Below are 26,832 nucleotides of genomic sequence, written 5' to 3'. Positions count from 1 at the left end.
AGTCACTTAGACGGGTATACCACATCCGTCTGGATTGTTTCAATCCGTAAAGTGAGCGTTTCAACTTAATTGCAAACGCACTCTGTGGTTTAGAGTCACTTGACTTGGGTAATGTAAGGCCATTAGGCACTTTTCATATATATCTTTGAATCTAGATCCCCATAGAGATATGCAGTAACCACATCCATGAGCTGCATTTCCAGTCCTTCTGAAATTACTAAGCTAACTAAGTAGCGGAACGTTTTAACGTCCATTACGGGAGAGTATGTCTCCTCGTAGTCAATTCCAGGGCGTTGTGAGAAACCTTGCGCCACAAGGCAAGCCTTGTACCTCAGGACTTCATTCTTCTCATTACGCTTCCTGACAAAGACTCATTTATGTCCTATAGGCTTTACACTTGGTGGGGTTAGCACTACCTGACCAAATACCTGTCTCTTTGTCAGAGAATCTAATTCTACCTGGATTGATTCTTTCCATTTAGGCCAATCTGCTCTTTGTTGACATTTTTCAACAGAGCGTGGTTCGATATCATCGTGCTCTATGATTCCTTGAGCAACAGTATATATCATCAATGTGTATGGAAGATCTTTCTATCAACTCATACGCACTCTCATAATCCTCTGAGATTTCTTTGTTCTCTGGAATCATTTTAAACATCGGAGCGTCCTCCAGTATTGATTCATGGACATAACTATAATCAGAGACAATCTCATGAGAGGGATTCTATACATTGATGATTGGTTTGTGCCTTACTCACCCTCTTCTTCCTTGGGTGAGTGTCAATCGAACCAAGTGACCTCCCCCTCTTCCTTGGGGAGCCACGGCCTCAACCACACCTCCACTAAGTGCGATTGCAGTGCCTCTATCTGCGGCACCATGCCCCTTGTTGGGGACTTCTAACCTTGCAGGCACATTTGCAGCTGGTATATGTGATCTCGTCACTTTTACGATATCAGTAAATGCATCAGGCATCGAATCTGCTACGTTCTGAAGATCGATTATTCTTTTCACTTCACTTTCACTTTATGAAGTGCGGGGATCAAGATGAGACAGAGTGGGGACAAACCACGACAATTCCTGTCGTTTCCTTGGAAAATCCTTTTTCCTATCTCCCCCTAACGACGGGAAGACTGTCTCATCAAAGTGACAATCCGCAAATCTAGCGGTAGAGAGATCGCCTGTCAAGGATTCCAAATAGCAGATAATTGTTGGGGATTCGTATCCAACATAAATACTTAATCGTCTCTGAGGACCCATTGTGGTGCGTTATGGGGGCGCAATAGGCACATATACTGCTCAACCAAATATGCGTAAGTGTGAGGTGTCAGGCTCATATCCAGTTACCAACTGGTATGCAGAAAATGGTTGGCTAGCTGTGGGTCTTAAACGAATAAGTAAAGCTGCGTGCAATATTGCATAACCCCAGGCAAATATAGGCAGGTTGGGGCGCATAACCAATGCCCTAGCCACCATCTGTAGCCTTTCGATGGTGGCTTCTGCGAGACCATTTTGTGTATGCACATGGGGTACACGATGCTCTACATCAATCCCGATAGACATGCAATAATCATCAAATGCTTTTGATGTAAACTCTAGCATTATCAAGCCTTATAGACTTGATAAGGTGATCAGGGTGGTGAGCCCTTAAACTTATAATCTGTGCTAGGAGTTTTACAAATGCAGCATTTCTTGTGGACAATAAAACGACATGTGACCAGTGTGTCGAAGCATCCACCAGAACCATAAAGTGCTTGAATGACCCGTATTCTGGATGGATAGGTCCACAGATATCTCCTTGTATCCTTTGTAAGAATGGAATGTTTTGTTTTGTATCTTTAGCATAGGAAGGTCTCGATCCTGTTTTTGCTAAAGAGCAGGCTTTGCAAAACGAGTGATGTGCCTTTGAGATAGTCAATGAGGCATAATGGGAGGGAGGTAGTGCTTCTGGTACTTCAGAAGGTAATGGCTGCATTTGAGCCATACTAGAACCGACACCTTGCAGTGTGGCGGATTCTTCTCCTATTTTTCACTCGAAAGAAGGGATGTCCGTGTGAGTTCTTTAAAAATACGGATCATCATGTCACGACCTTGGTGCCGTAGGCGGTCATGCAAAAGCCTGTATGAGTCAGGGTCCCACATTTCATTGTTGGTGACAATATAGGATTCAATGATCCAAATCGTAGTAAGGTACAGTCCACTAGATTGACTCATAAGTTTCTCTAAAAATGCGTTTCTTTCCACATTCATTAGAGTTAATATCAAGGTATTCAGTTCCATTCTCACGGTGTGTTGTTACATGATAACCGTTGGCACAAATATCTTTGAAACTTAACAAGGTTCGATCAGCTCTAGGTGCATATAGAGCGTCTGTGACTTGAAATGTTGCGCCATTAGGCAGCAAAAATTTGGCAGTTCCTCGCCCTTTTATTAGTTGTGATAATCCAATCATCGTAGTCACAGAGGAATTATAGGCTATTAGTTCAATGAATAATTGCCTATTTCTTAATATTGTGTGGGTAGTCCCACTATCAATTAAGCACTCAAGTTCTCCTCCATTCATTCCTACAAATAAATGGGAGGTATTTAGAAAATATAACTCATATTCTTTAGAGTATTTCTATTTGCGTAGAATGATATTCTTTTCATTCTAATAATTTTTCTCTAGATGTATTGCTTTACATCTTTATAGTGCTATGTCGAACCATGTAAATATGTGTATAGAAAATAAATTTGAATAAATTCAGTGCTTCAGAATAAAATTCGAAATTTATTAATAAGCCAACGATAATCAAATCAAGGTCTTGTTCAGAAATCTTATTCATCAATCCATGATTGAAAATAAACTTTAAGACCAAACAATAGTCTAATTAAAAATGAGGCATCATGCCTTCACAACTGTTTTTGGAAAATAAAATGAATAAAGCAGATTAGTCAAGATTGAAAGCATCCATTGACTTAGCAAGTTCCTCTTTGCCATTGGAGTCTGCAACTGTAAGGTTGACGTCTAGGTCATGACCTCCTTCTTCCATATAGTGAGCCACTTGTTCTTTAGACTCTCTATACCTCTTGTAATTGGCTGCTACTCTGTTGTTTGCTTGGCAGTTCTTGTACCAATGCCCAATGAATCCACACCTATAGCATGGTTCATTGTCAACTCTTTCCTTTTGCATCTTGTTTCCATGATCCCCATGTCCCTTTCCACGTGGTGCATGGTTGCCACGTGGGTAGGTATCAGCACGTCTAAACCCCCTTACATTGGAGTTATTTCCACCTTTCATTTTTCCATAATTAGCCTCGGGAATTTTCTTTGTCCCAGTGGGCCTGGCATTGTTATTCAAGAGAATCTTATTTTGTTTCTCAGCCACTTGCAGTAGGCTTATCAACTTATTGAAAGTTGTGATTCTTTTGTTGTCATAATCCAACTGATACTGGTTCGCTAGTATAAAAGCTGAATTAGGAAAGGTGGTAAGAGTCTTGTAGATCATATCATCTTCTGTGATTTCCCTTCCACAGAAATTGAGACGTGCCTTTAAGCGCAACATGTCCTTGTTGAAGTCATTGACCTTTTTATAGTCAAGCAAGCGGATTCCATTCCACTGAACAGCCAGTCCTGGGAGCAAAGTATCGTGAATGTTCCCAAAACGTCCTTTAAGGGCATCCCATAGTGCTTTGGGTGTCTTCAACTGAAGGTACTCCCAGCGTAGGCTAGGATCAATATGTCGCCTCAGAAAAATTAAGGCATCTGCTTTCACCTTATTAGATAGTTCATCATCTTTGGGATCAGTAATGGTGGCAGTGTAGGCTTTTGCCACAAAGGCAGTTTCCATATCGGAAACCCAACGATGGTACTCAAGTCCTTCTGAGTCCAAGATGTCAAACTCAGGTCGAGTTGGATCAGCCATCTACATAAAACAAAAGAGAAGATATAAATTACGCAGTCATAAAGACATCCACGTAAATTATTTTCCAAATGTATGAATTAGATTTCAAGACCAAGATTCGTAATGGTCACACATTTTTTTTTTCGATGCTATGTGAAAATACTTTATCACAGTTAGTGTGTCTATAATGCGCATGAATTTTCATTATCATGGCCAAACGGTATTGATATGTTGCATTAAAAAAATAATCATAGCACATTTAAATATAGCATATAAAAATAAACTACATGACATGCTCAAATTTCACAAATATACAACAAATTATATGCTACACATAATAATAACAATAATATAGCATGCGTAAAATAAAATATAAACAATAGCATAATTAAAGACATGCTTAGGGATAACTATATAAGCATAAATAAAATTCACAAAACATGCTCACAATTGCATAAATAATATATAACAAGATATGTATGGCATGTTCAAAAAAATAAAGTATAAACTATAGCATAATTGAAACATGCTTAAACATAATTAATTAAAACATAAATAACAAAGCATGCTGTAAGAGGATTAATATTATCGAATAAAACATGCTTAATAACAAAATATAATAAAAGCATAAACAATAAAGTATAAAGCATGTTTTGTTAAATCATAAAATAAAAATAAGGAAAACATACTTGATTTCGAGAAAATAAAATAATCCTAGCGCACGCGCGTGTTGATGCAAGCGTGCGTAGCGATGTGCTTGAGAAGAAAAACTGGGCCGCTTCCTTTATCTTATCAGCAGTGGGCCTTATTATTTTTTTCGTTTGTTTTTTTTTTTTTTTTTTTGCTGGGCCGGGTCTCTTTGGGCCTTTTTTTCTGTCTTCTTTTCTGGGCCACAGGGCCTGTTTCTTCTTCTTTTTTTTTTTTTTGGGCCGCAGGGGCCTTATTTTTTCTTTTCTGTTCCACTTTTTTCTGGGCCGCAAGGCCTGTTTTTTTTTTTCTTTTTCTGGCTGGGCTGCAGAGCCCCTTTTTTTTTTTTCAATTACCACTTTTTTTCTTGGGCCGGGTCCTGTTCTTTGGACCGGGGTTTTTTTTTCGCTTCTTCTTCTTTGTTTTTTTTTTTTTTTCGTGTCTTCTTCTTTGTTGTTTTTGTTTTTTTCTGTTCCTTTCGTGTACCAGTGGGGGCAGCGCCGACGACTCCGATCTGGGACACCCTGAAGGCGGGGCTGCAAGGTTGAAGGCGAGCTGCGGTGTATGGGCACAGGGATGGGCGAGGGGCCTCGCGGGGATGGGCAGCGATTGGTGAAGGGCTGCTGCAGGCGCTGTGGCAGATGCTGGGCTGCGCAGGTCGTAGGTTGTGTGCGCAGGCGGTGGCTGATGCTTTGCAGCGGGGGCTGTGCAGATGGGTTGCTGCTGATATGGACGGAGCCGGTGTGGGCTTGAGGTCCCCGATCGGACAGAGCCGGTCCAGGGCATGGCGCGGGTGCAGAGCCGCTGCAGGGCATGGCGCGGGTGCAGAAAGGCTGCTGCAAGAGTGCTGGATCTGTGTGCTGCTGTGCGCGGGGATGGGTGCTGCGAGGCCGTGGGGTTCGCTGGCTGTGGAACGAACCGGCTGTGAGGCAGGCCGGTTTTGGGAGGCTGCAAGGCGCACGGCAGAGGCGTTGCCGGCGCTGGGGAATTGAATATTTTTTTTTTTTGTTTGTTGGTGGCGGCAGAAATTTTTTTTTCTAGGTTTTGGTTTATTTTATTTATTTATTTTTTTTCACGGAAGAAGAAAGAAACTAGAAAACTAGATTTTTTTTCTTGGCTCTTGGCTCAGAGCGTGCTGATAACGTGTAAAAGTAAAATGCCAATTGGAATTGGTCTACTCATTTCATTTCATAACCCTTTTATATAGGGAGAGAATTACAATGGAAAGAACAATTACAATGATGACATTAACTACTGATTGGTCCGTAATTCATGTTGATTGATGTTAATCGGTAATTGCTTGATTCCCTTTCCGTCAATCACTTTGACGAAGGCACACAATATGTTTTTCCTTTAACATAAAGAAATGAAAAATTGGAAGCAATTAAAAATTGAACATTTGTTTAATGACTTTTGTTTTGTTTTAAAATCATGTGAACAAGAACATAAAAAACGGTTTTTGAAAGGAATTGACACAAAGTCAACATGAGAACAAAGGTTAATATTGCACCTACAACCACTAAATGAGTTAGTTTCTTTCATCAAAATTTGCGTTCCCTACCTGGCTAGCTAGTTACCTTGGTTGGTATTCTGGGAATAAATGTTTGGTAAAATGGTATTTCTATGCTCTTATTCACAAAACAATGGCACCCTACAGCATCTATATATAGTGAACGTTTAGAAGTGTATGTTTGCCTATTCAAGTGACGTGTTCTCTAATTTGGACACTCCCTACTCGCTTTTCATAGTCCTTTGTCCAAACGGCCAAGCGTGATTAATCTCAACTCCCACAATTGGCATTTGCCCATAATAGACTTACGAAAAGAACCATCACAGAAGTCAAGCAAATAATGACTCGACCTCGATCGATGGGGCACCATGGAAGCTACGAAGAAACATCCCCGCATTCTAATTCTAATGAGTTCACAAACCACATCCACACGCTGCCTCGGATAAGAGCTAGCTATATGTCTTCCGTAAACGTAAACTAGCGCGTTGATTTTTGTTTACCCACCCAACGCGTTCTTGCCGTATTTCCTTCCTTATTATACACACACACAGATATATATACACATATATATCTCAGCCCACCAATTCCTCATTTCCCACTTTCCTATATATATAACTCGCTTCACCTCAGCTTCTTCATATTCCACTCTTCTTTTACCCCCATTTCATTGACCAGCTTTCCATAGTCTTTTCTCTTTTCTCAGTTTCAGCTTCCATGTCGGAGAAACAAGGCTTGAATGGAGCCTACTACGGCCCATCCATCCCGCCCAAGAGGGAGTCATACCAAAGCGTCGGCCGCGGCGGAGGTCCCCTCGGCTGCTGCTGCAGCTGTATCTTCGGCCTCGTCTTCAAGCTCATCGTCACCGCCATCGTCTTCATGGGCCTCGCCTTCTTCGTCTTCTGGCTCATAGTCAAACCTAACCGTGTCAAGTTCCACGTCACCGACGCCGCCCTCACCCAGTTCAACTACTCCTCCGACAACAACCTCCACTACAACCTCGGCCTCAACCTCACCATCCGAAACCCTAACAAAAAGCTCGGCATCTACTACGACCGCATCGAAGCCAGAGCTAACTACGAGGGCCAGAGGTTCAGCACGATCACTCTCACCCCGTTTTACCAAGGACACAAAACCACCAACGTTTTGAACCCCGTGTTCAATGGACAGCAGTTGCTTGTTGGGTCCAATTTGCAGTCGGAGTATCAAAAGCAGACGAGTGAAGGAGTTTACGAGATTGAGATGAAGCTTTACTTGAGGATCCGGTTCAAGTTCGGTCGGATCAAGACCGGAAAGTTCAAGCCCAGAGTTGAATGTGACTTGAAGGTTCCTTTGAGTACGAATGGGAATTCGGCAACTACTTTTGAGACCAAGAGGTGCAAAATTGATTACTTCAATTAGAGTCCTTCTAGCTGATCATCTACGGCGGCCGAGGAAGAGATCCGATCCAGTCTCTTCTTATCTTTTCGCATTTGCTTTTGTCACTATTCTTTTGTTTCTTTTTTTGGCGTTATTATTACTATTATATCTCGTTTATACACAGATTATGAGTATATGATGACGATTTAGTGATCAGATCTTTGGACTATAAATAAATGACGACTTTAGTGGTTAGTGCTTTGCTATCTCCATGACTCTTATTATGATTTTGATGTCTGGTTATACTTTGCAACGTCTCTTTGCTTTCAAAATGGATAAAGTTATAAACGTTAAAGTCTTCGGTAATTTACAATTTTTTAAGAAGTCATTGTCTATTGGGACTTTGGGAACAAATTCAAAACAACAAAAGACCAATTCAAAAGATAAAAAAAAAAAGAAAAAGAAATAACAAACTAAACCCACTAAAACAACCTAATTCATTATTGACGTTGGGACTAAATTCAAATTAGGACATACAGTCGCCGCTTCTGCTATTGGGATCGTTCTCTACCCCTTCCTGCTGGCTAATGCGTTTCTGTCTGACTCTTTAAGTTTAGGCTGTTTTAGTGGGTTTAGTTTGTAATTCATTTTTTATCTTTCGAAAAAAAAACAAAAGACCAATTCAATTGAAAGCCACTAGCCACTTTAAAATCATGGCCTAAAAATATAGCCGTTCATTATTGACGTTGATGGGTGAATGTACATAAAAACTTATTATTAATGCAACGGTTGTATATAGAATAAAGTCAATGAATATAGAGAGACATGGTGAGCAACTCATGTTAGCTTCTCCTTCTTGTGAATTATGTCACATGGGCTAATTGGGCATAATGAGAATTGAGAAGGCATCATATTGAAAAACAAGATGGCCGGTTCTACTTCTTGTCTGTACAAAAAAGATACTCCTCGCTGTCTTCTATAATCCTAATACTCAAATGCATCGCATGGGTTTTTTCCAATACTCCAAACAATATTATCAAAATCAAAGCTAAATTTCGAGACCTTCATGCAGATAATAATGCAGGCCATGCCACAGGGTTTGTTCTTGCAGGGTCATCATAACCAATTCATGCAATTGCCTTCTTACGTTTTCACACTATTATATGCATGTGACTAGGTTGGAGCTAGTCGCTAAAGTATTGTTTTCTAATCAAACATGATTTGGTGGCTAATTATTTGATTCAATTGGCAGGTGGGAGAAAAAAAGAATAGAATTGGCACATTCATTTTATAATAATTGTTTTGCAGGGCAGTTGTTATTTGTGGCTCATTCAATGGTGGATTAGCCAACTAGAGATGGCTGCTATCGACTCCTTCAACCTAAGTTTCATGTATATACAAAATAGAATATATTCAAAACTAGAGCTAGCAGTAAGTATGAAAGAGCATTTGAAATAATCCACGTCCTAATTCAATATTCAGGAACAAATTTTATCTGGTACTATAGCTAGATTCATTCTGGTCAATGGGGTCGTTTGGCTCTTTGTCACATTGCTAGGTTTAGCACCGAAAATTGATGATAAGTAACGAGCATTGGGTGAACAGGTCATAAAATTTTGTGGCTATCATAACTATGGAAAGAAAAAGAAGATGTCAAAACAGTGATAAATTTGGAATTGGTATCTTATAAATGTTGATACGGCCACGAGAGCCCAAAATACTGAGACAACCCACGGCTGGGACCGAACTTCCTAAAAATCCAACAGAAAGCTGAAGTGAGGTGTTTGGGAAACAAACTTAAAAGGCCTCGTTTAGCAACCCAAATATATTGGATTGGATTACTGTAATATTATGTTGTATTTGGTGTTAAGTGTGACATAGGATTCAGGAGCTGGATTACTTAATAAGCAATATCAAACTATCATAAATTAATACACTAAAAAGAACATAAGCAGAGCTACTCTTTCCTCATGGTAGTGACTGAACATACGCAGAACTACTCTATTCTCATGGTAGTGACTACTGACTACTTTGTTTGGGATCGGATCTTTTCTGTCTTTGATATGCTTACTCATGGTGACAATTTGGACCCGGGTAGGCTTAGGCCTCTCAGCCAATACTTGCTTCTTATCTTTTCAATAATGGGGCGCCTCTTGCTCCAAAGGAAGTAACTTGTAAGTCAGTGACTTACTCCTAATTGTACAAGACTTTTTAAAAGTAATCTAACACCTAATATGTAGTGAATTTGAAACAATATCAGTGCAATAGTTGACCATTAACCAAACTTGTCGTTGTTTAATATGACTTGCTAATAAAAAGTTTCTCCTCTATAGCCACGAAGTCAAGAAAGTCGATCATCAAGATAATTGGACCGATGTACGTGGAAGAAGATTGGAGGCTAAACGATGAAGATGATTGCAACACAGTCTATCGTGGTGGAGGTGATGTTTGTGCATGATGATTTCTTGTCCTATTTAGTCTCGTATTTCCAACTAGCTTGGAAAATTAAAAGTCCCGTTAGTTTTTCTACAGTTTCATTTGGTTGCTCAGAATGGAAAGATGGGAAAATTTGAAATGTTTTTCTGTTCCTTCTTACTTGGAATGGATTGAACGTATTTCCATTGCTTCTTGAATTATCTAAATAACAATAAGAAGCAATTTAAGGACGTTCAATACATTTCATCAAAAATACACACGCACAATCCATGCCTTCATTCCTCCCTCCTATCAGTCCTATGAGATGGAGATGGATTATTTGACCAATTGTTCTCATCTATCACTAACCGCCGCAAACTAATTGTTAAGCATCATCACTCTGTTGTTAATCGTTACCAATTCATCGTATACTAATCATCCTAATCCATTGCCAACTACCATCAATCCATCGCCATCTGTCATCAATCCATTGCCAACCATCACCCATCTATTGTCAACTATCGCCACCAATTTTCTTTGCCATCATTCAAACTTCTTGATTCTATCTTCATCTAATTAGAAAACAGAAAACACCTAACCAAAACCGCATTTGAGCTTTTTTTTTTCCTACATCTGTTGGCAACTTTGGAATGATAGAAACCATACTTTACACAATTGCTGCAATCTTAGAAGACCAAATCTTGGGGTTATGAAATCAACAGACTCTAATATTGCTACCCCAAAGGTGAGTAGAAACTGTAGTTGCAACTACTTGAGAGATAGGGATATACAAGCTACTTGAGATAGGGATATAAAAGCTAATATCGATGTAGCATTGATATGGATGATAAAGTAAGAGGTAATTCACGACCAATACTAATTGGCAATGGTTGAAAATATCTAAATCTTTATAAATACATTTGTAACTAAGGTCCCCATATATCAATGTAAAATTTACATTATCAATACCCTTTCGCACATGTAGCAAATATTTAAGCCATACAAATAAATAACTTATTTTGAGTGATATGAAGCCCATGTGGCTGGAAAACATTTGTATGTGGGTTAATTTATTATGATACCATGATAAAGTAATCAGAGATTTATAACAAAAACCAATCGGCAATGTTGATACTAAGTCCTTATAAATACATTTGCAATGTCCTCATTTATTTATTTATGTGAGATTCAGATTCTCAACAAGGAGGAATAACAAAAGAGGTTTGAGAGCTGCAATCCCATGAACTTGCTTCCCTTTAATAACTGAACTCATGGCTTTTTAGGGATTAGGTTGATTTGGATGCATGCATGCATTGTCTCCTTGGAAGTTGAAGATGGTAGGAAAAAGGTAGAGAGCTTGGTCACTTCCGCAGATTATCAATTAGGCGAAAAGGGATTCATTATAGAAGATATCAAGATGCGGTTGAAAGATTGTTACATTTAAAAAGTCTCTTCCACCCTAGAAATTGTAACAAGGTAGCTCTACTAGATGGAAATTGGGAAGACATGGCTCATGAAGTCGATAAAGTCAAGAACAATGATTATAAAATTTTTATTTCTTTTAAAAAGGAATTAAAAAAATAACAAAGAAAATGATTTATTTCTCCTTCCTAAAGTCTCAGTTCTACATACCAAATAAGGCCTAATTATACAACCTTAGTGTAAAAGTAAAATGATAATTGGAATGGTCTACTCATTTCATTTCATAGTCTCTTTATATAGGGATAGAATTACAACGGAAATATCGATTACATTAATGATACTAAATGATGATTGATCAGTAATTGTGCTAATTGATGGTAACAACTGATTCTTTGATTCCCTCTCAGTCAGTTGTTTTGACGAAGACACACAATATGTTTTTTCCTTTAACACTCCCCCTTGTGCCAAGTCAAAGATGAAATGGTGCATGAGTTGTTACCTCATTAAAAACCTTGCCTAGTAACAATAAAAACCCTGTGGGACAAAAATACACCTTGGTGGAAGGAAAAGAGCACAACGCACCTTTTACATTTGAGGATGACATGTGTGTGTTAGACTCCCCCTGACGTCTACACCTCCCCCTGATCTTTACATTAATCAAGCAAGCTTGGAAAGTCTTCGCATTCCTATGCTTTTCACATGTTTCTCAAATGTGGCCTTAGGCAGTGATTTAGTGAACAAATCTGCTGTTAACGTTAGTGACCATGGGGGTCTCTAGTTAGCTTTAGAGAGAGAGAGAGAGTGTGACACGAGATGTATAGTGGTTCGTCTCCCGCCTTAGCGGGAAACTACGTCCACTTGAATGTTACACTAGTGTGTTGAGCCTTGCGGCCCAAAGGGATTACAAAAGATGTAATGGGGATCCTCTTGAAGTGGGAGGAGGCATTCCTTTTATAGGTGAAGGAAGCCATCTCCTTTACATTTTCTTAGATGTGGGATGCAAAACCACTATTCTAGTCTTAGAAAGGCCTATTATGGAGGCAACTTGGCAAGGCCGGGAAGGTGGCTTCCCGGCGATGGATTTACGACTTCCGGATACCGTAGCGTAGCTTGAACATAGAGCTACAAGATATAAGTAGCGGTTGGGCCTCACCATAGCTTGTGGGTGTCCCAAAGAGGGTGTTACTTATGCTTGGTGAGATAGCAAACTAGTCATGCCAGTAGAGGTATCTACAAGTCCCCGAAGTCCCCAAGTAAGAGGAGCTTCTTGGTTGGGGAGTTATAATCATGAAGTCATCAAGCATAAGTAACCGGGCGGTACGGAGCCCCTACAAGTCCCCGAACTCCGTAAGCAATAAGAGACTCGTTAACCTGCAAAACAAAGACAAAAAACAGGCATATGTAGGATGCTCGTTGCATTGGGCAACAAATGTGAGTTGCATTTATATGCGTTGGCATATATGAACGTACGGGGTGCATGATACATGTTGATGTATATATGCGAATGGCGCCGAGTACGATCGATTATGACGTACAAACTCGAGAGTGCGTATGGTCGTGTGAGCACATGGATTGCATATGATAAATGTAAGTTGTATGAGCGCTGCAAAGGTAACGTTTGTAATTCGTGAATGATGAATACGTGAACGATTGTGTTGCCTGGGAGGCATGAGCGGGAAGCTCGTGGGTTGCCTGGGAAGGCATGAGCGGGAAGCTCGTGGGTTGCCAGGAAGGCATGAGCGGGAAGCTCCAAGGTTGCCGAGAAGGCATGAGCGGAAACTCAAGGGTAGCAAGGAAGGCATGAGCGGGAAGCTCAAGGGTTGCTGGGAAGGCATGAGCGGAAACTCAGGGGTTGTCAGGAAGGCAGGAGCGGAAGCTCGTGGGTTGCCGGGAAGGCATGAGTGGGAAGCTCAAGGGTTGCCGGGAAGGCATGAGCGGAAACTCAAGGGTTGCCAGGAAGGCATGAGCGGAAGCTCGTGGGTTGCCGGGAAGGCATAAGCGGAAGCTCGTGGGTTGCCGGGAAGGCATGAGCGGGAAGCTCGTGGGTTGCCGGGAAGGCATGAGCGGGAAGCTCAAGGGTTGCCGGGAAGGCATGAGGGGGAAGCTCAAGGGTTGCCGGGAAGGCATAAATGGGAAGCTCATGGGTTGCGGGGAAGGCATGAGCAGAAACTCAAGGGTTGCCGGGAAGGCATGAGCGAAAACTCAAGGGTTGCTGGGAAGGCATGAGAGGAAGCTCATGAGCGGGAAGCTCGGGGGTGCCGCGAAGGCGTGAGAGGAAGCTAGGGGGAGCTGCGAAGGCGTGAGCGGGAAGCTCGAGGGTGCCGCGAAGGCATGAGCGGTTAGCTCGTGAGCGGAAGCTCGTGGTGCCGGGAAGGCATGAGAGCGGAAGCTTGGGGATGCCGCTGGGGAAAGAGCATGACAGCTCGGCGGTACTGTTGAGGCGAGAGCGTGAAAGCTCGAGGATGCCGCTGAGGCGAGAGCATGACAGCTTGGCGGTGCCGCTGAGGCGAGAGCGTGAGAGCTCGTGGATGCCGCTGAGCAGAGAGCACGACAGCTTGGCAGTACAGCTGCGGCGAGAGCTCGAGGATGCCGCTGAGCCGAGAGCACGACAGCTCGGTGGTACCGCTCTCGCCGAGAGCGTGAGAACTCGAGGATGCCCCTGAGCCGAGAGCACGACAGCTCGGCTGTACCGCTGCGGCGAGAGCATGAGAGCTCGAGGATGCCGCTGAGCCGAGAGCATGACAGCTCGGCGGTGCCGCTGCGGCGAGAGCGTGAGAGCTCGTGGATTCCGCTGAGGCTTTAACGGGTAGCTCGAAGGTGATGCCCTGAGGCATGAGTGTGACCGTTGCTAATTATGTTGGACTGTATGTACAAGTCCCCGAAGTCCCCAGTCAAGGAGGGTGTTCTTGCAGGTTGATACCAAAACGTAGCTTTATGCCATATATCAAGCATAATTAGTGCGAGTGCGTCGTCCATCTAGAATTGGTCGGAGCGAATGCTTTTGCCCATTCGGGTGGGCCTCTGCTAGGCCCGCCAGGGAATCCCCCACTCCCCAGCCACGACGGACCTCCGGATGGTCGGTAAATTGTTTGTTGAGAGGGAGTTGCACGGAGCAGAGGGTGTTGGGTAGCAAGCCCAATCTTTGGTACCCAAGCGTCGGGGTTAACTGCCGGATCAATGGTTGCCGTAGGCTGTGTTAACTATTCCCTTTACTATTTCTCGGAGGAGAAACTTGACTGCAATGCTGCGAAGCGATCATTGTCATTATGAGACGTTGCCTTACCGCTTGGCGGTGACCATAGACTCGCAAAGTTTGTGCTTGTATGAAACATGACAAACAAATAGAGCAAGTAATAAAATTTTGTTTGAGTGTCCCATATTTATTTAATTTTACAATTAAATAGAAACATGACATGTGCAGCATGTACTTGTAATGTGAATGCTAATAACATTTTGTAGGCATGCTTAAGGGTCATGGAGACATGTAGGCTTGTGCTATATTTTGTGATTATATATGCAAACAGCCGATAAAAGTTTGTGATCATGTATGGCTCTTCCTATGTGTAAGGCATCGACACATGTGTAGCATGTGCACATACAAAGCAGTAAAGTGTTTCATGGTATGTGAGATAAATTTGTCATGGCATAGATGCATGAGATAAAGGTGATTACAAGTATTGCATGGCAACAAGTAATCTGTTAAATACTCATGATAATGACGTCTTGACTTTTTGCAGTGTAATAATGAATATTGGCCATATGCCTTGGTTGGGCAGTGGGTCATGTGTGAAGAATATGTTTAAAGCAACCGAGTAGCACGTGTAAAGAAGCAAGTATAATATGTGTGGCTTTGAATTGCTAATCATGCTTCTGCTGAATTGTGTGAAGGCATAGGCACGTGAATAATCAGATAAAGAGATAAGAAGACTTATCTTGTGGCTGGCCTTGCATGTACGACGCTAATGCATGGTTGATTAGCGGTAATTGATGGCTGCTGTTGAAGTTCTAGTGAGTCTAGAGACGAACGATGCCGGCGATGGCGGGAATTGTATTTGTGCGCAGAGAGAAGAAACTGGAAGATTGAAGTTCCTCCATGAGAATTGATGCCATCCAGCGGTGGTGCTAGCCCAACAGAGGTTCATCAGCGGAGAAGCACAGCGGATGATTCGGAGTCAGCAGAGACTTGGTTCTTAGTGGGGGAAGCTCGTCCAGAGGAGCTTTGCCGGTGAGTGAAGGTTCTCAACTGAGGTTTGGAGTTCAGCGGGACTTTGCCGGCGATGGTGGGTCAATGGAAGAAAACTTGTTGTTGAAGTCCGGCGGAGGGTCTCAGTAATGCCCCTGCGGTGAAAGGAGAAGGGTGAAGCTCTGAAGCTGCTCACCTGCTCAGCTTGGCGGTGGAGCCTTTGGCCAGCAAAGCTCAGCGGAGCTTTGGCCAGTGGTGAAAGTAGAGGTGAAGCTCAGCGGTGATAATGGATTCCAGCGGAGGCTTGGTGCTCTTGGAGCTTGGTGGAGGGCGAGCTCAGCGGAGGAGCGACGGACCTGGAGTTCAGCGGAGGACTGGGAGCTGCCGCGACGGAGCTATCCAGCGGAGCTTGCTAGAGTGGTGTACCAGCCTGCTGGCGGTGGTGACCAGCGGCGGTGTGTAGTGGTGTACAGTCTGCTTGACGGAGGCTTGCTGGAGTTAGAGAGGAGTTTTGCCGGCAGAAGTGAAGCTCGGCGGTGAACAGTCCAACGGAGGTGGAAGGCCGGCGGAGGAAGCTCGTCCAACTGAGAAGTCCGGCGGAGAAAACTCGTCAGTGGAGGAAGACGGCCGGTGGAACTCGGAGCTCAGCGGAGCTTCGAAGCAGGCCTGGCGGAAGTCCGAGCTCAGAGGAGGCAGTGCTTGCGGTGGGCGCTGGCATGTCGACGATGGGCTGGGCTGGCAGTCCGGTGGTGACCTGGTCTGGCTGCTCAATGGTGCAGCGAAGCTTGCTAGCGGAGGTGCCTGGGTGCCATGGCAGCGAGCTGTCAATTGGAGCTGGCGGAAGATGATGCTTGGAGGTGGTCGGTGTCCAAAGAAGATCTCTGGGTGTCCAGAGCAATTTGGCACCTGCAAATTTTTTTTTTTTTTTTTGTAGGTCAGCGTTGATCCTTTGAGATGGGCGTTGACCAACCCTGATGGGCGTTGACCGGCCCCTAGTTGGTGTTGACCGGACTTGTTCGGCGGGGGATGACCGCTAAGAATATGTTGAGATGACTTTAACTCAATGCTAAGTGACGAAGCCTTTGTGTTGGCTTCCCACAGACGGCGCCAATGTTAACGTTAGTGACCATGGGGTCTCTAGTTAGCTTTAGAGAGAGAGAGAGAGAGAGAGAGAGAGAGAGTGTGACACGAGATGTATAGTGGTTCGTCTCCCGCCTTAGCAGGAAACTACGTCCACTTGAATGTTACACTAGTGTGTTGAGCCTTGCGGCCCAAGGGGATTACAAAAGATGTAATGGGGATCCTCTTGAAGTGGGAGGAGGCATTCCTTTTATAGATGAAGGAAGCCATCTCCTTTACATTTTCTTAGATGTGGGATGCAAAACCACTATTCTAGTCTTAGAAAGGCCTATTATGGAGGCAAATTGGCAAGGCTGGGAAGGTGGCTTCCCGGTGACGTATTTACGACTTCCGGATACCGTAGCGTAGCTTGAACATAGAGCTACAAGATGCAAGTAGGGGTTGGGCCTCACCATGGCTTGTGGGTGTTCCAAAGAGGGTGTTACTTATGCTTGGTGAGATAGCAAACTAGTCATGCTAGTAGAGGTATCTACATCTGCCACATTCTCCTCAGACCTTACTTGATTCACTTGAATCTTGAGAAGGGCCTGTTGTTGCTGATTGTAGAAAAACTTTGGCAATATGTGTTTTGTATTATCACCCTTGATATATCCTAGCTTCATCTGTTCGATGCAAGCTGCATTATCTTCATAAATGCAAGTAGGCTCTTCAATGGTAGAACTCAAACCACTAGTCCCTCGAATATGTGTGATAATAGCTCTTAACCATACACACTCACGAACCGCCTCATGTAGAGCGACGATCTCTGAGTGGTTCGAGGAGGTAGCCACAAGGGTTTGCATGGTTGATATCCAAGATATCGTCGTGTTCCCAATGGTAAATACATAACCAGTTTGGGAACGACCTTTATGTGGGTCGTAACCAGCATCAGCAAAACCAACCAAAACGTCATTTGCCGTTTCGATGTAGTGAGTGGCGCTTTCGCCATAAATATTTCCTTTAGGGATTGCAGTTCCATCTGCGGTCCCTTTTGTGTCTCTGTAGGGAAAGAACAGTTCCAAGTCAATGATTCCTTTTAGGTATCAAAAAATGTTCTTGATACCATTCCAGTGATGCTGCGTTGGCGCTGAGCTAAATCTAGCTAACAAGTTCACTAAGAATGCAATGTCTGGTCGAGTACATTGGGCTAAGAACAATAATGCACCTATTGCACTTAGATAGGGAATTTCAGCTCCCAACACCTCTTTGTCATCTTCCTTTGGACGAAATGGATCTTTCCTTGCATCCAAACTTCGACCGATCATGGGAGTGCTAGCAGGATGCGCTCTGTCCATGTTAAATCTCCTGAGCATCTTTTGGACATACGCAGACTGGTGGATTAGTATTCCACAAACTCAGTGTTCTAGTTCAAGGCCTAGACAGAATCGAGTTTTCCCAAGATCCTTCATCTCAAATTCGGATTTCAAGTAACTCGCGGTTTCTCTTATTTCATCAAGAATACCTATTATGTTCATATCATCGACATATACTGCTACAATTGCAAATCTGGAACTTGTTTTCTTTATGAATACACAGGGGCACAATTCATCGTTCTTATATCCCTTCCCAATCAAGTAGTCACTTAGACAAGTATACCACATCCGCCCAGATTGTTTCAATCCGTATAGTGAGTGTTTCAACCTAATTGCAAACGCACTCTTTGGTTTAGAGTCAATTGACTTGGGTAATGTAAGGCCATCAGGCACTTTCATATATATCTCTGAATCTAGATCCCCATAGAGATATGCAGTCACCACATCCATGAGCTGCATTTCCAGTCCTTAAGAAACTACTAGGCTAACTAAGTAGCGAAACATTATAACATCCATTACGGGAGAGTATGTCTCCTCGTAGTCAATTCCAGGGTGTTGTGAGAAACCTTGCGCCACAAGGCGAGCCTTGTACCTCAAGACTTCATTCTTCTCATTACGCTTTCTGACAAAGACCCATTTATGTCCTACAGGCTTTACACTTGGTGGGGTCAGCACTACCGGACCAAATACCAGTCTCTTTGTCAGAGAATCTAATTCTGCCTGGATTGCTTCTTTCCATTTAGGCCAGTCTGCTCTTTGTTGACATTCTACAACAGAGCGTGGTTTGATATCATCATGCTTTATGATTTCTTGAGAAACAGTGTATGCAAATACATCATCAATGTGTATGTAAGATCTTTCTATCAACTCATACGCACTCTCATAATCCATTGAGATTTCTTTGTTCTCTGGAATCATTTCAAACATCGGAGCGTCCTCCAGTATTGATGCATGGACATAACTATAATCAGAGACAATCTCATGAAAGGGATTCTCTACATTGATGATTAATGAATCGGTTTGTGCCTTACTCGCCCTTTTCTTCCTTGGGTGAGTGTCAATCGAACCAAGTGGCCTCCCCCTCCTCCTTTGAGGAGCCATGGCCTCAACCACACCTCCACTAAGTGTGGTTGCAGTGCCTCTATCTGCGGCACCGTGCCCCTTGTTAGGGACTTATAACCTTGCAGGCACATTTGCAGCTGGTATATGTGATCTCGTCACTTTTGAGATATCAGTAAACGCATCAGGCATCGAATCTGCTACGTTCTAAAGATCGATTATTTTTTTCACTTCACTTTCACATTGTGAAGTGCGGGGATCAAAATGAGATAGGGTGGGAACAAATCACGATAATTTCTGTAGTTCCCTTGGAAAATCCTTTTTCCTATCTCCCCCTAACGACGGGAACACTGTCTCATCAAAGTGACAATCCGCAAATTTAGCGGTAAAGAGATCGCCTGTCAAGGGTTCCAAACAGCGGATAATCGTTGGAGATTCGTATCTAACATAAATACTTAATCGTCTCTGAGGACCCATTTTTAGTGCGCTATGGGGGCGCAATAGGCACATATACTGCGCAACCAAATATGCGTAAGTGTGAAATGTCAGGCTCATATCCAGTTACCAACTGGTACGCAGAAAATGGTTGGCTAGCAGTGGGTCTGAAACGAATGAGTAAAGCTGCGTGCAATATTGCATAACCCCATGCAGATATAGGCAGGTTGGTGCGCATAACCAATGCCCTAGCCACCATCTGTAGCCTTTTGATGGTGGCTTCTGCGAGACCATTTTGTGTATGCACATAGGGTACAGGATGCTCTACATCGATCCTAATAGATATACAATAATCATCAAATGCTTTTGATGTAAACTCTCTAGCGTTATCAAGCCTTATAGACTTGATAGGGTGATCAGGGTGGTGAGCCCTTAAGCGTATAATCTGTGCTAGGAGTTTTGCAAATGCATCATTTCTTGTGGACAATAAAACGACATGTGACCAGCGTGTCGAGGCATCCACCAGAACAATAAAGTACTTGAATGGTCTGCATTCTGGATGGATAGGTCCACAGATATCTCCTTGTATCATTTGTAAGAATGGAATGTTTTGTTTTGTATCTTTAGCATAGGAAGATCTCGATCCTGTTTTTGCTAAAGAGCAGGCTTTGCAAAACGAGTGATGTGCCTTTGAAATAGTCAATGAGGCATAATGGGAGGGAGGTAGTGCTTCTGGTACTTCAGAAGGTAATGGCTGTATTTGAGCAATACTAGGACCGACACTTTTCAGTGTGGCGGATTTTTCTCCCATTTTATTTTTTACTCAAAAGAAAGGATGTCCGTGTGAGTTCTTTAAAATATGGATCATCATGTCACTACTGGGGTGCCCTAGGCAGTCATGCCAAAGCCTGTATGAGTCAGTGTCTCACATTTCATTGTTGGTGACAGCATATGATTCAATGATCCGAATCGTAGTGAGGTACAGTCCACTAGATTGACTCATAAATTTCTCTAAAATGTGTTTCCTTCCACATTCATTAGAGGTAATATAAAGGTATTCAGTTCCATTCTCACAGTGTGTTTCTACATGATATCAGTTGGCACGAATATCTTTGAAACTTAACAAGGTTTGATTAGCTCTTGGTGTATATAAAGCGTCTGTGACTTTAAATGTTGTGCCATTAGGCAGCAAAAATTTGGTATTTCCTCGCCCTTTTATTACTTGTGATAATCCGGTCATCGTAGTCACAGAGGAATTATTGGCTATTAATTCAATAAATAATTGCCTATTCCTTAATATGGTGTGGGTAGTCCCACTATCAACTAAGCACTCAAGTTCTCCTCGATTCATTCCTACAAATAAATGGGAGGTATTATTAATTTTGAAAATATAACTCATATTCTTTAGAGCATGTCTATTTTAGTAGAATGATAATTTTTTTTCATTCTAATAATTTTTCTCTAGATGTATTGCTTTACATCTTTATAGTGCTTTTTCGAACCATGTGAATATGTGTATTACATAAAAATTGAATAAATTCAATGCTTCAGAATAAAATCCGAAATTTATTAATAAGTCAACGATAATCAAATCAAGGTCTTGTTCAAAAATCTAATTCATCAAACTATTATTGAAATAAACTTTAAGACTACGTAATAGTCTTATTAAAAATGAGGCATTATGCCTTCACAACTGTTTTTGGAAAATAAAATAAATAAATCAGATTAGTCAAAATCTAGAGCATCCATTGACTGAGCAAGTTCCTTGTTGCCATTGAAGTCTGCAATTGTGAGGTTGACGTCTGGGTCATGGCCTCCTTCTTCCATATAGTGAGTCTCTTGTTCTTTAGACTCCTTATACCTCTTGTAAGTGGCTGCAACTAGGTTGCTTGCTTGGCAGTTCTTGTACCAATGCCCCATGACTCCACACCTATAGCATGGTTCATTACCAACTCTACCCTGTTTGACTGAAGGGTTCTTAAGTGCCCTTTGCACCTTGTTTCCATGACCACTAGGGCCAGCACCACCATCTCTGCGCCATACATTGGGAGGGCTTCCACGGCCCATACCACGACCCCCACGTCCCTTGCCACGTGGTGCATTGTTGCCACGTGGGTAGGGATCAGCACGTCCAACCCCCTTTGTATTGGGGTTTTTTCCACCTTTGACTTTGCCATAATTAGCTTCAGGAATTTTCTTTGTCCCAATGGGCCTGGTATTGTTGCTCAAAAGAACCTCATTATGCCTCTCAGCCACTTGCAGTAGGTTGATCAGCTTATTGAAAGTTGTGATTCTTTTGTTATCATACTCCAGCATATACTGGTTCGCTAGTATAATTGCTGAAGTAGGAAAAGTGGAAAGAGTCTTCTGGATCATATCATCTTATGTGAGTTCCTTTCCACAGAAATTTAGATGTTCCTTTAGGCGCAACATGTCCTTGTTGAAGTCATTGACCTTTTTGTAGTCAAGCAAGCGGATTTCATTCCACTGAACGGTTAGTTCTGGGAGCAAGGTGTCATGAATGTTCCCAAAATGTCCCTTAAGGGCATCCCACAGTTCTTTGGGTGTCTTCAACTGACGGTATTCCCAGCGTAAGCTAGGATCAATATGTCGCCTCAGAAACATTAAGGCATTTGCTTTCACCTTATTAGACGGTCCATCGTCTTTGGGGTCAATGGGAGTTTGGATGGTGGTAGTGTAGTCTTTTGCCACAAAGGCAATTTCTACATCGGAAACCCAACGGTGGTACTCAAGTCCTTCTGAGTCCAAAATGTCAAATTCAGGTCGAGTTGGATCAGCCATCTACATAAACAAGAGAGAAGAAATAAATTACGCAGTCATAAAGACATCCACGTTAATTATTTTCCAAAAATATGAATTAGATTTCAAGACCAAGATTCGTAATGGTCACATTTTTTTTCGATGCTACGTGAAAATGCATTATCACTGTAAGTATGTATGTATAATGCTCATGAATTTTCATTATCATGGCAAAGCGGATTATATATGTTGCATTCTAAAAATAAGCATAACACATTTAAGCATAGCATATATAAGAAATAAACTACATGGCATGCTCAAATTTCATAAATATAAAAAAAAATTATATACTACACATAATAATAGCAAATTATATAATAATAGCAAGAATATATCATGCATAAAATAAAATGTAAACTATAGCATAATACAAAACATGCGTAGACATAATTTATATAAGCGTAAATAAAATAAAAACATGCTCAAAATTTCATAATAAAAACATAAGCAATAAAATATAAAGCATGCTTAAACATAATTATAAATCATGCTTAAATACAATCATATAAAACATAAATAATAAGGCATGCTTAAAATGATCAAAATTATCTAATTAAACATGCTTAATAACAAAATAAAAGCATAAACAATAAAGTATAAAGCATGCTGAAAAATAGAAAATAAAAAATAAAATTCACATGCTTGGTTAAAATCATAAAATAAAATAAAGAAAACATACTTGATTTCAAGAAAACAAAACTATCTTAGCGCCCGCGTGTGTTGATGCAGGCGTGCGTAGCGATGTTTCTGTGCTTGAGATTTCTCCCTTTCTCTTTTCAACAGTGGGCCAGGAGGCCTTGTATTTTTTTTTTCTCTGGGTTGTAGGCCTGTTTTTTTTTTTCTTGTCTGGCCGCAAGGCCTGTTTCTGTTTTTTTTTTTTTTGTTTGGGCCGCAGTTTTTCTTTACTGGGCCAGGTCACAGGTTTTTTTTTTTTGTCTTTTCTCCTTTTTTTTTTTGGCTCGGTCTTTTCTTTGGCCAGGTCAGTCCTCTCTTTTTCTTTCTTTCTTTCTTTTTCCTCCTCCACGTTTTCTTCTTTCTTCTGGTTTGTAGGTGGGTTGTGCAGACCGGTCGATGATGCAAGCGCTGGGGCTGGAGGCTGTGGCTCACGGCCTGGTGGGCTGGGCTTCTGGGCAACACGCTGCAGGTGGGTGGTGGCCGCAATGATGCAGCGCTGGGAGGTGGCCTGGCTTGCGGGTGGTCAGCAGAGGTGGGCTGCACGGCTCTGCGTTGCGCTGGTGTGCAGCAAGAGGTGGGAGGCTAGGTGTGCAGCGCCGGATCTGAGCTGGGATGGGCTGCTGGGCGCGGGTCTGCAGCGAGGTCTGCGTGGGCTGCTGGAGGCCAGTCTGGCCTGCGAGATCTGCATGGGCTGTGTTGGAAGTTGCAGCGCGCAGCCTGGTGGGTTGGGATCGGGTGGGAAGGGCCGCCGGGGGAGAAGAGAGATTTTTTTTATTGTTGGTGGCGGCAAAAAAAGAAGAATTTTTTTTTTCTTCTAGGGTTTTTTTTCTTTTCGATAGAAAGAAAACTAGAAAATGAGGATTTTTTTTTTTCTATTGGCTATTTGCTCTGAGCGTGCTGATGACGTATAAAAGTAAAATGATAATTGGAATGGTCTACTCATTTCATTTCATAGTCCCTTTATATATATATAAAATTACAACGGAAATATCGATTACATTAATGATACTAAATACTGATTGATCAGTAATTGTGCTGATTGATGGTAACCACTGATTCCTTGATTCCCTCTCCGTCAGTTGCTTTGACGAAGGCACATAATATGTTTTTCCTTTAATACTTAGAGCATTTTTAGCGGACTCTCTATTTTTGCTCCTCAGCTATTTTGGAGAGCATGTTTTAGTTTTTTATATATTTTAGCTGCTGCACCAGACTCCTAAGTGACTCTCTATAATTTTTAGCTATTTCGCTCCTAAAATATAAAGACCAAGATGAGGCTCTCTATAATCTAAAACATTCCTATTGAGTTATTTTATATAACATATAAATATATTTAAACTATTTAATCTTCATTTAAAAAATAATATAAATCCAAAACTAGCTAGAATATAGAGCACTGATGCAGACGTATTTCTAAATGGCTAGCTAAAATGACTTTTTAGCTACTTTAGCTAAAATGACTTTTTAGCTACTTTAGCTAAAATGACTTTTTAGCTACTTTAGCTAAAATTTAACAAAAAAATAGCTAGCATTGCTAAAGATACTCTGAAGCCTAATAAAGCCAACTTTGGCTAGGGGAGGCCCTGCATTTTTTGTGAATAATAGAGAACAAACTCTAGTCCATCTTCCCGAATAAAAAGTGAAAAACATATATGAGGAGGAAATGTGTGATCTTACTTTTCCCAAACAAAATAATAAATAAATAAATACAGAGATAAGGGTAACGATGACTTCTCCAGTCAAGTGTATCAGAAAAGGAAATTAAGTAGTCACATGCAAAGGGAAACCACAATGTCCAGGAGCAAGTTCCACTAAATCATAGGGAAAAAAATACAAACAGTACCCAAACTATGGGCCACTAATAACTTTCGTACCTCAACTTCAAAAACTATCATTTTGGTACCTGGACTTTTCACTCCGACCCAAGATTCATACCTAGGATCCACTTTGCCGTTAACGGTGTTAAATTTACAAGGGTAAATCTGTCATTTCACTGTTCATCTCTCTTACCATGGGCACTGTTCATATATATATTTTAATTTTTTTCTCTCTCTTCTTGCAAGTGAAAAGACAGATTTACCCTTACAAAGTTAACACCGTTAACGGCAAAGTGGATCCCAAGTATGAATCTTGGGTCGGGGTGAAAAGTCCAGGTACCAAAATGATAGTTTTTTAAGTTTATGTACGAAAGTTATTAGTGGCCTATAGTTCAGGTACTGTTTGTGAGTTTTTCCCCTAAATCATAATAGTTTTTTTTTTTTTTTTTTAAATCTTTGGTTCACTCCACCATTACATATGTCAGTGAGAATCGAACCCGTGACTTTTACAATGTTATAACTATAACTTACCAATATGTCACAACATACCGACAAAAGTTGAAATATGACAAAAGTTTGCAAGAGCATTAATAACTTGTTTTCCATTTGTGGAAAAAAAAAAGAGAGCAACTAAGTTATATTTGAAAAGGGTCATAAACATATATAAACATATGAGAGTTTATGAAGAGTTAATCTCACATATTTTCTCATTCCGCTAACAAAGAAGAAGTCTTTTAAAAAAAATAAACAAAGAAGAAAAGTAATTTTATTGTAATACTATACTATCAAATATTATTCTACATCCCAATAATTAGTAGACCTAGCCTCTCTCTGCTAGGGTTGTCAAACTAGGATTTTCACTATTTCTTGCATACTATCTTTAATCCAAAAATGGCGTAAGATGTGGCCTCTAGATTGGTAGCAGGCAGCTTTGGCTTTAATGGAGAATGCAGTGGTGGATATCAGTTGTGAGCCCCCGAAAATTTTGTTCAATTTTTAGCAGGTAATTTTTCACCAATAAGATTTTTGCAAGGTGATTTAAGTGAAGGAATTGATTTTGGAAATCATTTTGGTATCGAGATCATGATTTGGGCCTTATAATTTAAGTTTGGGCCAGAGTCCTTTGTTTTGGGCCTACTAAAGTTCATTGAAGCAAAAGGTCGTCAAAGCAAATTTGAAAGGAAGGCAAACTGAGTTGTAGTGAAGATTTGAATTTTAGTTTTAACAAAATCGAGTTTGGACTCTAGGCGAAGTCGGGAAATTACTAAGGACTAGAAAAAGGAAAGTTACGAGCCCAAAACCCTAAAGAAATCAGCTAGGAGAGTTCCGTAATTTGTCGCAAGGGCAAGATGGGTATTTCACAGACATAAGCATAAATAGGAATTGGAAACCCTAAAACCTAAACTCTCTCCTTTTCTCCCTCAGCTGCATCCTCCTCTCTCTCTCTCTCTCTCTCTCTCTCTCTCTCTCTCTCTCTCTCTCTCTCTCTTTCCACGACCTCTCGCTCTCTCTCTCCTTCCCTCTGCAACCACAGGAAAATCCCATTTCCGGCTACCGCTTCACGACACCGCCCCCACTAACTCAACCAGAACCCAATTCCGACCCAAACCTAACCAAAATCACGGCCATGCACCACCGTCCTCCTTCGCCCGCAACAACACAAGACTGCCCACCACTGTTCCTCGACCCTCACCGATTTCTGGCAATTTTCTCACCATTCCGCCACCGTCAATCTACTCAGCAAGTAGAGGGGAACAAAACCCAGAAAACCTCTTCGCCCGCCGACACAGGGCAACGCCGTACGAGCATCGCCGGAGTTCTCGACCCTGCATGCCTTCATTCTCCGGTCTCCAGCTCAAATCGAGCTAAACTACTTTCATAAATGGAATCAACGCCTCCCTAACCACCTATTCCTGAGATACCGACTTCCGATTCCGACTAGAGGCTTCACACACTCCGACAAAGTTGTGTGAGCTACCCAGCGCCGCAGTGAGTGTAATGCCCCAAACTGCACCTAACCAACTTGAGCACGACGCAGTGCCGCGAGTCCCTAAAACATAAACCGAATGCTCGATTTACAGTCTAGAGAACCGCAAGGCATTTTTGTTTGATAAAATTTTCTCGTAAAACGCACAGTGGA

At 41.8% G+C, this 26,832-nt stretch overlaps 1 protein-coding gene across 1 annotated transcript; it reads left to right on the top strand.

Annotated features, from left to right (window-relative positions):
• Positions 1–6,662: 6,662 nt before the first annotated feature.
• On the top strand, positions 6,663–7,700 carry LOC112193160 (NDR1/HIN1-like protein 10). The gene has a single exon (XM_024333222.2). It carries the CDS (start codon positions 6,793–6,795, stop codon positions 7,474–7,476), a length of 684 nt encoding a protein of 227 aa, XP_024188990.1. The 5' UTR covers positions 6,663–6,792; the 3' UTR covers positions 7,477–7,700.
• Positions 7,701–26,832: the final 19,132 nt, after the last annotated feature.

This window comes from Rosa chinensis, chromosome 3 (genome assembly GCF_002994745.2).
Source record: "Rosa chinensis cultivar Old Blush chromosome 3, RchiOBHm-V2, whole genome shotgun sequence".
NCBI lineage: Eukaryota > Viridiplantae > Streptophyta > Magnoliopsida > Rosales > Rosaceae > Rosa > Rosa chinensis.
This window is presented reverse-complemented; position numbering and strand designations above follow the sequence as displayed.